This window comes from Sinohyriopsis cumingii, chromosome 6 (assembly GCF_028554795.1).
Source record: "Sinohyriopsis cumingii isolate HCF-2022 chromosome 6, ASM2855479v2, whole genome shotgun sequence".
Classification (NCBI taxonomy): domain Eukaryota; kingdom Metazoa; phylum Mollusca; class Bivalvia; order Unionida; family Unionidae; genus Sinohyriopsis; species Sinohyriopsis cumingii.
In genome coordinates this window covers 26,981,988-26,994,058 of record NC_142966.1, presented here as the reverse complement: position 1 = coordinate 26,994,058, position 12,071 = coordinate 26,981,988, and the positions used below count along the sequence as shown (strand labels likewise).

The following is a 12,071-nucleotide window of genomic DNA, read 5'->3' as shown; positions in this document are numbered from 1 at the left end:
ATAGAAAATATTATTAAATACCTTACTACATGCTAATACACTGATATGCTGGATGGATGGGTTGAAGTCACAGATATTCATAGGATCTCAAAATGTCATGTAGTAGCATGTTAAAAGTGTTGATATAGATGGAAAAGCTGAAATTATTGTCCTTTCAGGAATCAGAGTTTATATCCTAATGTTAATGTGATTAGGAAATGTATTCTATGGAGAAAATAAAAATAAGTGCAATAAAGAATAAAGCATATTAAATCTTAAATGTTCATAAACTTTCAAAAGACTCAGAGTGGCCTAAGACTTTCAAACTTTTGTGTGCGATGTAGTTACAGTTTCCTTGCAGAGATATGATGAATGGAGGTACTAAACATTTTATACCTGCTTCAAACAGACTTGATCAACAGTATACCCCTTCTGCATTTAAGCATTTAATCTATATTTCACAGAGATGAAATGACATAATGTGCCTACTGCTTATGGTCTTTTGTGCATGTGAAAAGAAGACATCAAGATATATAGTGACTTTAACAAGATCAAATGGAATCCAGCTTGCATTATCTAAAAGTTTTCAACAGGTGTCATTTACCTAGAAAAAGTTATAAAATTTCAAAAACTTTTGGACCTTGTACTGGAGTTTCATGCTTGAAAGATTTGTAAACAGGAGCTGGAACCCCCTTACTACAGTTTAGTGCCCCACTGGAAATATGGGCTGGAACCCTTTACTGCAGTTTAGTGCCCTACAAAAAAATTGGGGCTGGAACACTCCTACTACAAGTTTAGTGCCCTACTGGAAATAGGGGCTGGAACCCATTTATTGCAGTTTAGTGTACTATTGGAAACAGGGGCTGGAACCCACTTACTGCAGTTTTGTGCCATACTGGAAATAGGGGCTGGAACCCACTTACTGCAGTTTTGAGCCCTACTGGAAAAAGGGGCTGGAACCCACTTAATGCAATTTAGTGCAATATTGGAAACTGTGTCTGGAACCCACTTACTGCAGTGTTGTGCCCTACTGGAAGTAGGGGCTAGAATACACTTACTGTATTTAGTACCCTCCTGGAAATGGGCTGGAACCAACTTACTGCATGTTTTGTGCCATACTGGAAATAGAGACTGGAACCCCTTACTGCAGTTTAGTATCCTACATTTAGCTGTAGTCATGGGAAGAAGGAAACACAAAATAATTTAAATCATAAGTTTCAATTCATTCTGTAAAAAATAATTATACCATGTTTGGTATATTCTTAAGAAATTTCACAGTGAATCATTATTATTAATGATGCTAAAATTCTTTTACTAGTAATACCTTGGGGTCAGATTTCATGGAGCCCCTAAGGGCTTCTAGGGCCTGGCTTTTGTTCTGTATTTTGGAGTCCAACTGCTGTAGTTTCTGCTGAGCATGATATGACTGGGTGACAAATATATCCATATCATCCTCATCTGACTCAACCCATTCGTCCTTTGGTTCAAAGAAAAGTTCATCTGTATGAACATAAAAAAGTGCATTAAGCAGGATAGTTCTTCTGTAAGCAGGAGAGAATGTTCTCTATGCTTGGTGTAGCTAATTACTGCTGGGACAAATAATGATCGCATTAATAGCAGGTCACAAATTTTAAGAATGGAACAATTTTTCTATGGGTGACTTTATGATAACTTTTAACTTGGATGACTAAAGTGGTATTTTTTCTACAAATCTGAAATTTTAATGCTAACATTGTTTGTCATTTTCTTTTTTAAACAAACATGAGTGTTGAGAAGTGTGTGTAAAGTTCAATTTAAAATGATTAAATCTTTTAATTTAATACGGTTTTCAACTTATTTTACAAAAGTAAATGGAGTGATTAGGAAAAACAAAAGTTACCTAAAAACAATAAAACAAATATTTGGCTACCAATATCGGGACTTAAATTCTAGTTTTACTGAAGGTGTTTAAATTTTTTTTGAGGTTTCTCATTTCACATTTAACTCTGCACAACCATATTACAGTGGGACCCCTCTTGTCTGCTTGAAACACTTGGCAGAAAGCCCGTGGGGGCAATTTACATTGACACATTTCCTGACCAACTGCGACGAATCAGGAGTGGACATGAAGGATCTATGTTGATAATCCAGTAGTAGAAATGAGGCCTCCAAACAGTCTTGGCTACTAGTGGAGCAGCCCTAAGGTCTTTACTGTGGTCAAATAAGACCTTTGAGCAACATGACGGTAGATGTCAAGAAGTTCTGACAACAAAGCCATGGAAACAGCATGCATTGAAGGGTGGCTGGTTTCAAGGAGGCTTCTCTCAGCATCCAAAAAGAAGCAGATGGTGAAACTACACTGACGAGTTTTCTGTTCCATGGCTTCAATGTCTTTTACGAAAAGGTGTGCATAAGCTCAACTTGAAATTCTCCACTTTGGCCACACTGACATCAAGTTGGGGAGGTTTTATAGGCTACTTTGTGGAAAGTACCTGGTAGCTGGCAGAAGAGACCAAAGGTCTCAACATTCAGGAGGGAACAGTCCACCCGTGATGTTGCTGAGTAATGTTTTGGTCCAACAAAAATCTCTGAACAATTTCCTCAGTCATAGAAGAATGAGGAAGGAGAAGGAGGGCTGGTTGAGGTTAAGCTGCTAAGATCTTTTCCAAACTGGAAAAGATCTTTTTGCACTGTGTGCCAGGTTGTTTTGAGCACAAGTCAGAGAGTAAGAGATTATAGACTTTATCTATCACCATATCAAAGTCCATATCTTCCATATTCAATAGAGAGGAAGGAGCTTGTGTCACAAGTACTTCCTCCAAGTCAAACTCAAACTGAACTCAAAAGAGTTTACTAGAATGGAGATAGCATCATTGGGGACACTTTGAGCTGAAGAATATGAGGGCATCACTAAGTCCTTTGGATGTGAAGAGGGTATGGGAACACTTGACTTACTGGTACCTATAAATAATATTTAGATAGTAAATTGAGATAGTAAATTGTATCTGACCCATGCTGGTGTACACTAAGTAACTCCAAGTCCCTGAAGGAACCAGATACCAGAGGGAAAATGTTACCATGCAAAATTTGAACATACATTTTGTGACAGCCAAGCTAGGTCCTAATAATACTTCATTGCAGTGCGGCACCAGGGATAAGTATGCTTCTTACCAGCTGACTAAGGAGGGGGAGAATGGAGTCAACTCGAACTCTTGATTTCTTTTCAACCATAACACAAGATGATTCATTTTTATTAAGAAACATTGAATAAAGTCAGTTCATAACCATGACAGTCTTGTTGTTTTGTATACTAAGTCAGAATACTATCATTGTCTTGAGGTACAGTATGGTATATGGTAATTTCACACAAGGTCAGCATACACATTAGCACTGTACTATTAGTTCATTATATTATTACTTCTTTTGATGAATGAAAATGAATAAGATTTACCATATTTGGATTTAGTTGTAATAAATTTTACTACAGAAGAGAAAATATGACTTGATTCTAATAAGTGAAATGTAAAATCTGCAAATAAAACACTTGCTTGACTTCACACTTCAACTATAGCATAATACTTATTTGAATTTAATTGATATCAGTGGAAATAAATGGTCTGTCAAGTCAGTGAGGAAAACACTCACAATGACTTAGAAAACTAGTAAATTATAAACTAGAAACAAAAATAAATTATGTTTTATGGATTGCTAGATTAATTAAATAAAGAAATAAATAAAAGAATTGGTCTGTGCGGACAACATTCACTTGACCATATAACTGAGTTTCAAATGACAAATGATATAACAATATCTAGTTTGCTTGTAAAAATAAATTAGAAATGACTAGAATGCATATAATTTGGAAGAGAGAAAGGAATTAAAAATAAAAAAATAAATTCCGAAAATAAATATTAATTTGTGCTTAAATAAACTTATAAAAAAAATTAGTCCAAAATAATGCCTAAAGTTACATAACTCTATAATAACCTAAATAAAACAAAATTAAAACAAAATAGATCAAAAAAATTAAATGCTGTAATGTACCTAATTTGACTGCTGCCAGCTGACTGAACCCCCACAAGCAACCCACAAAGCCTTATATACTACTAACAAAACCCACAACCAACAGAGTCCACAAATCCAACAAAACCCAAAGTGCCCACAAAATCCACAGTTCTAACAAAACCCACAACCAACAGAGTCCACAAATCCAACAAAACCCAAAGTGCCCACAAAATCCACAGTTCTAACAAAACCCACAACCAACAGAAACTACAATACCCACAATATTTGTTGGAATAGTCAAACAAGTATGAGCTAATACTGCATGTGTATATTTAGTCGATTTTCACAATGATTATTTATAGAAATTACCAACTCAATATTTTACACATTGCTACATTGTGACTGTATTGCCCAAAGAAAAAAAAAAAAAATACGATCCACAGGCTGTAGACTGCACATGTCTACTTTATCCAGGAACTGGCTCAAGACTGTTCCATGGGGTGCTGCAACAGCACTGCAACCTCTTCATTTTTTTTAAATGTCTGTATGCAGGAAATGTAGGGTCATAACATGATTTAATTTTACTGAATTTACTCAGAAAAACACGAGCATTGTTTTGAATACTTTTTTGAACTCTCAAAAATCAAATATTACTCTTGAGGGTTTTGAAGGCAAACCTGGTAATTGGGGAACATGTAACCTTTAAGTATTGGCAAGATTCATTATTGCTTCTTTAAAATGATAGCAAATTTATGTAACAAAACGAAGAGTAAATTTTGGTTTCTGAACATAAAAGGTTTGGCATTTAACCCTAAAGATAATGTCACATATAGGATTAGATGGATTAGAGGTTAGCTTGTTAGCATACGGACGAGCCAATTTTGTTCATCTGAGATAAAGCAATGGTTCATTTGTCTTTTGGGTAGCTGCTTACAAAAGGTACACTTCCAAATTCTCCCAGACAAATTTTATTTTGGATCAGACAGAAATATCTAAAATGCCAAAAAGAATGAGTTCAATAACAAACTAAACAATGAATGAACAAATGAATGTGCAAGTTGCTTTATCCTCTTGCAACTCTGTTGGTGGTGGGATGATAAGTTGATTTAAATATAAGACACTTAAAGTTGGAAATGTGGACTATGAACTACCTTTGGTCATGAATGATACTGATCCTTTCACATCCTCATCCAGCGAGGTGATATATCTGTGATAAACGTCACTAACGAGGAATGATGGGTAATGTTGTTCCTCAAGAATCTGGTAAACTTGCTTCTGAGCCTCAAAAAATGCATCTGGTCCCTGTGAAAATAAATTATACCAATGTTATACTTCGATGAAAGTCAAGTATTAGGATGGCTGATTTAAATGTGAACAAACTCATTGCATTGGTTACATAACTGGACAAACTACATCGGCAAATGAAGAACTCAGTTGTTGATACAGATAATGAACAACAAAATTACAGCAAAATGAACAGGAAAAATCTTAGTTTTGAAATCCTAGGTTAACTAACCGTGTTTCCTAGCATGAAAGACTCCATCCCCTTGATGATGGTTCGGTCCACTTTTACAGCAGTTGTGCTGCTGGCGATGTATTGATGATAGATTTCACTGGCAAATTGATGATGCTGACGCTGTAAGGAAAAATCTTTTGTGTAATTATGACTTGCTACCACTACTACAAGACAGAAAAATTCAAACCAACAGAGACACATCTTCTATAGAGGAAAAAAAAAATACCAGAGAATTAAAAGGATGAACTCAGTGACCTACTTTTGGTATGGCTGATTTATCCTCCTTAAGATTCATTTACACATACCATCTGTCACAAGTATAGGTGAAACAGGGTCCAAGCTATTAAGGGTGTAATGAACTAATAATGAAATCTAGGTCACAGCAGCTCAGTTTTGGTATGGATCAGTTTCCCTGAGAGGCATCCACATGCCATGTTTCATGTGTAGGTTAAATTAAATCAAGAATACTGTGGATGTAATAATCAAATAGATAACAAAAATTAAAGTCACTCAAGTCTAGAAATTTGGTCCTAATGACCTAGTTTTGTTGTATACATCAAGATTGCAATTTTAATGAGTTTGGTTGATATATGGCCTAAGATACTTAAGGTGTAAAGAACACACAGCAGAAAATACAAATGTAACTAAAGCAAGAAAAATAGGTCACATTGGCCTAATTGTGATATGATCATCTTACTCTCCTTTTCAATACTGCATGAACACTGAATACCTGTTTTGAGTATTTTTCATTTAATATGCATCAGGCTGCCCCCTGCCCCCCACCCCCTGCATAGCTAAGAGGACATGAGATTACATGTGCTATATTTTCATCAGTTATATTTTTAGATATGCATGATATATTATAGCAGTTTGGCACTTTGTGAACCCCAACCATCATATACAGTGGAACCCCGCTATAACGCGCCCCACCATAACGCGAATTCGGATATAACGCGGTCGTAGCATGGCTCCCGAAATTTCGTATATTCATTCACACATGGAGAAAAAAAATTTGGAGAAAAGTAAAAAAAAAACAAAACAAGAAATTAACTTCATTTTGGGCATGAGATTAGTTGTGACTTTTAAAATAATATGATCGTGGCATGGTTCCTGAAATTTGAAATTCATTTACGTGTATTTTTATTGGACCGTGAAAATATTTGTTTAACGTACGAGAAATAGTGTGTAAAACGTTTATTATAATTTGGTGGAAAAATTCGCGTATGACTTTTAATAATAAACGATCGGAACTTAACAATTTATCCAGGTTCTTTAAGTGATTTTGGAGAAGTGATCGTGTATGAATTCTAAAATAATACGATATATATAACGTACGAGAAATAGTGTGTACAACGCTTGGCTTCTGAAATTTATCAATTTGAACAGGTTGTGGTGAAGCTCCGTATTCTACTCTAGAAGAGAAAACTGGTTTCATTAGGTTTTTGAATTGTTAAGCCGAAGTAAACATTATCGGAAGTGTTACTTATTACGGATCCATGAGTAAAGCCAGTAAATCGTCTTTGTGATTGTCTTCCATGAATTCTGTATACAGTCATTGCTCAAACAATAGCTGACATGGGCTTCTTATTTAACTGCAATCACAGCCAAGCAGCAGACAAAGCTGTGGTTGATACAAGAGTCGCACAATTTAATAAACATCAAAGGACGAAAGCCGCCAACATGTATGCTGTGCTTGGCGGTGTGATCAAACAACAAACAGTTGAAAGTAAATAATATCCACTTTATTATCTGTAAATTAAAAGGGTATGAAATTGTACATCCGTTCAGCTTAATTTTGTTTTATATAAAAAGTGATTCGTAACCATTGCAGGCCTTCATTACTCCCCCTACCAAAAGTGTCTGAAGCAGTAGTACATTTAGAAGCAAGCTTAAGGTGGCTGGAAACACAAGATGTTGACAGCGTCAAAGTCCTTCAATTAAGAAACATTCTTGACTTTGCTAGAACCCAACAGTTCGCGGCAAAGAAGCAAACGTCATTGGATATATTTTTCAAGAAATGATGAAATTTAAATTTGGAACCACACTGACTTTGCACTTTGCGCAACGATTAATTTAGCAGTTTTCACATGTTTCTTTTGATGTTCACAAAATCTGAAATAAAAGTTATTTGCACGCTGAAATCATGCGTTGATTGTTAATTATTCTTGGAGTTGTCGCATATGATAAAATTTTAGCGGTATGAAATTTGTACAGACACCGTATGTAGACCCGGGAATAGCTGCATGCAATGACCGTACGATATCAGACGGCAAGTAAATGGTTTCAATATTTTGTTCATCCTATATTTTACACGACGAATTCAGACTATTACAAAATTATTGAATATTTTAAATCTGTACGATTTTCAATGAAATTACATCCATTATGGATGAACTGCATGCCACGACGGCACGGTAGCATACGGTGTTGATACACTTTTCATGATATAGCGATAGTCTGGTATTATCGGTCAATCTGTATTATCGTTCAAACAAATAAAAGTTAGTAAATGTTTTTAATGCACAGTAATAACCTATAAATATATTAGCCATCGATTATTTTGAATATATCTTAATTAATGCATTCCAGTTAATATTCATCTGATGATAAGCCGACTTTTGATCATCGTACATGTATACACGTATATCTTCTCGGAAAAAAAGTTAAATATTGTAAAACCCCGCATTAACGCGACCCCGCTTTTAACGCGATCCGATTTTATGGACCCCGATCATCGCGTTATAGCGGGGTTCCACTGTACTATGACAGGGTGAAATGACTAATACAAACACAGTAAATAACTGTGCCTTGACACTTTGTGGATGATGACCATCATGCTATATAGGGGTTTCACTGTAAAAGGACGAAATAACTGATTTCACACAAAGCAAATGATTATGTCTGACTCAAGGAAAACCCTATTTAGTTTTTTCTGAATATGTCAAAAATCTGCAGCATTAACCATACTGGCAAACAGGATGGAGGTAAAACTACAATGAATGGGGAAAAAACAATAATTTTCATGTATTTCTTCTTTGTTGTCAAAGAAATGATGATCTATGTTTCATTAGTTACAAATAATGTACAAGAGAAACTTACTTTATCAATTCCCTGAAGTTTCTCTACAGCAATCCAGAACCTGTAAAGAAAAGTGGGGAAAAGTCAATATGTATCAGCTTAGAAAAAGGCAAGAAATAAAACAACCAAACCGTTGTTTTCTGTCATGGAATATTAAAATTTGCTACATCTTGATTTACCAAATTCTTGTTTTTCTTACACATTTTATAATCCTTATTCCTTTGCTAGTAGCAATGATGATAGAGTATATTTTTAGGAATGTGTGAGGCAAGATATGCCGTCTTTTGATAGTTACATCAACTGCTATTATCAATTTTTCAAGTGCAAGAATATTACCTGAATTACACCTTCTGCTTACTTTGTTTGACTGTGCTAGAATTTCAAAACGCTTCTTTTAGCAAGTACAGTAAAACTACATTTATTTAACCTCCTAGGATACCAGAAAAAAAAATAATGGGCATTCAGAAGAGCTAGTTGCATTCTAATTAACTTGTCTAAAAGGAAGACATGCACAAAGTTCAAATCCAGATGAACAAGTTCTCAACAAGGTACATTCAACTCTCATGACAATGACAAAGTTCACTTACAGATATTGTGTTGAAGTAACAAATATGTCTTTGAAAGATCAAGTGTGTAATGTAGTGAAGTTATCCATATTGACTTACTGTTGTCAGATGCATTAAAGAAACAAAATGAGTCAGAAATAGAATTCTACATTTGATATCTAACATTTCATACTTACTGTTGTCAGATGCATTAAAGAAACAAAATGAGTCAGAAATAGAATTCTACATTTGATATCTAACATTTCATACTTACTGTTGTCAGATGCATTAAAGAAACAAAATGAGTCAGAAATGGAATTCTACATTTGATATCTAACATTTCATACTTACTGTTGTCAGATGCATTAAAGAAACAAAATGAGTCAGAAATAGAATTCTACATTTGATATCTAACATTTCATACTTACTGTTTTAATTTCATACATATTATTCAAAAATGTAAATAATGTCTTCTGTCCTATTTAGGGTAATTGTAAAATTCCAAGGAATGTCAATGTAACTGTAAGCTGAAAATTCTATCATAGCTCTTTTACAATTTAACATGTTTGTTCCCATCATAATAAGTAATTAAACTGTTTTAATGAGCAATTATACTGTTATAATGAGTAATTATAATGTTGTAATGAGTAATTGTACTGTTATAATGAGTTGTTGTTGTTGTTGTTGTGGGGTTTAACGCCATTTTTCAGCACACGATAGGCTATACATGGCGGCCAGTATTAATGGTGGAGGAAGAACCCGAGAAAACCTCAGAAAGAACCACTGACCCACGAGAAGCTACTGGCAAGCTTTCTCACATACCCACATTGGCTGAATCTGAGACTCGAACCTGCGCAGACAGAGGTGAGATGGCAGTGATCTGTAACGGAGAGCGCTTTAGACCATTCGGCCACTCGGGGCCCCTTATAATGAGTAATTATACTCAGACATGAATTTGGTCTTCCATAAAAAAAGCTGAAACAATTTTAAGGGGGGTTTGGGGGTCCTTTCCCAATGGGGTCTCAAGAGGCAGTGCTCCTGATCTGGTTGTCCAGGGGGCTGAAGTCCCTCTGCCAAAAACACATTTTACAATCACAAAAAACTACTCCTGTTGCAACTTATGATCTTAATATAAAACAAAATAATCATCTGAAAAACTAGAAAACTTACCAAAAATGTTCAACTTGACTTGAATAATTTCACAATATTTATTGTCACATGAATTTGTTCTCCAATACTAATGATGCTGAAGTTATTTCATGTGCATGTCAGTGTTCACATCATAATAAAGTCACAATAATTTGTCAAGTTTTGCAGCAAACATATTATACTTCTCTATTTTCATAACAAATCTGTAAAATAAACACCCAAGCACATCAACTATATACATATAATCCCATACATTCACTTGTCTTTTTTCTACACTGGACACAATATATTGATATACCAGTCAAGGTCTTTTTGTGGCTTTGGCAAAGATTTCTTCAGCCTTCCTTTTTGACACCACTGACTTTCTGTCTCAATGTGCAATCATTTCTTTTCCTTGTCAATGAGAGCCTTTTTCCTTTCAAGCTGGTGCTTGTATTGGCGACATGTAGTACACATATTCTGACAGAGGGCTACATATGTTCTCTCATGCAAGAAATCTTTCTTTTTATAGTAATTAACTACACTTTTTCCAGAAACCTTCCCAGTTTCAATTTTTCTGTATGCAGCTTCTTTTGTAGGTACTGTTCCAAACTCTTCCAACCATGATCACTGTAATTAGATCTTTCTTGCAGAGGTAACAAAATGCCAGTCCTCTAGCATTCAGTTTTCTTACAACTAAATTTCCATCAACTTTTCGCTCCAGCCATTCCCATTTACATACATTTTTCAAACCTTTATCTGAACTTTTCATGTCATGGTCTCCCAACAACTCAGGATGCCATATTTTGCAAGCATGCTTCTTTTTTCTGTTGCCATCAGTTTCCATTACACGAAGATTCATTCGATGAATTTAAACTTTTGACCAATCAGAATAGTCTTTACAAGACTTTTGTGCTAATATATGGAACGAATACTTTACATGGGTCGTTATGGAATGGGATTGGACAGACCATTTTTTAAAAACCCAGATCGGAGATGATATAAAAAAATGGACTATATCAAGAAAAATCTGATTCAAGTCAGGAGATAAGCAGAATTCCACTTTTTTACTGTTGTAATGAGTAATTATACTGTTATAATGAGTAATAAAACCGTTGTAATGAGTAATTATACTGTTGTAATGAGTAATTATACTGTTATAATGAGTAATTATACTAATGTAATGAGCAATTTAACTATTATGATGAGTAATCAAACTGGTGTAATGAGTAATTAAACTGTTATAATGAGTAGCTATAATGTTGTAATGAGTGACTATACTATTGTACTCAGTACTTAAACTGTTGTACTCAGTACTTAAACTGTTGTAATGAGTACTTATACTGTTGTAATGAGTAATTATACTGATATAATGAGTAATAAAACTGTTGTAATGAAGAATTATAATGCTGTAATGAGTAAATCCACTGTTATAATGAGTAATTAAACTGTTATAATGAGTAATCAAACTGTTATGAATAATAAAACTGTTGCAATGAGTAATTCAACTGTTGTGATGAGTAATTACACTGAGTATTCTGAGTAAGTAAACAGTTATAATCAGTAATTAAACCATTATAATTGTACTGTTGTAATGAGTAATTATCCTGTTGAGTAATTATACTGTTGTAATGAACAATTGTACTGTTATAACAAGTAAATATACTGTTGTAATATATAATTATACTGTTGTAATGAATAATTACTGTTATAATGAGTAATCTTACTGCTGTAATGAGTAATTTTACTTTTATAATTAGTAATGAGAAATCAAACTGTTATGAGTAATTAAACTGTTATAATGAATACTTATGCTGTTGTAATGAGTAATTATACTGTTT

General features: G+C 34.3%; 1 protein-coding gene across 3 annotated transcripts in view; it reads right to left on the bottom strand.

The window, feature by feature from the left end:
* The window catches only part of LOC149796537 (sorting nexin-25-like), a 100,032-nt gene that overhangs the window by 40,006 nt on the left and 47,955 nt on the right, over positions 1-12,071 (bottom strand). For all 3 annotated transcript variants that reach the window (XM_089961238.1, XM_089961240.1, XM_089961239.1), the window contains exons 11-14: positions 8,579-8,618; positions 5,480-5,599; positions 5,115-5,265; positions 1,304-1,479 (exon numbers count right to left, since the gene is read on the bottom strand). In XM_089961238.1, the coding sequence (XP_089817364.1) occupies positions 1,304-1,479; positions 5,115-5,265; positions 5,480-5,599; positions 8,579-8,618 (487 nt within the window). The remainder of the gene's footprint in view (positions 1-1,303; positions 1,480-5,114; positions 5,266-5,479; positions 5,600-8,578; positions 8,619-12,071) is intronic.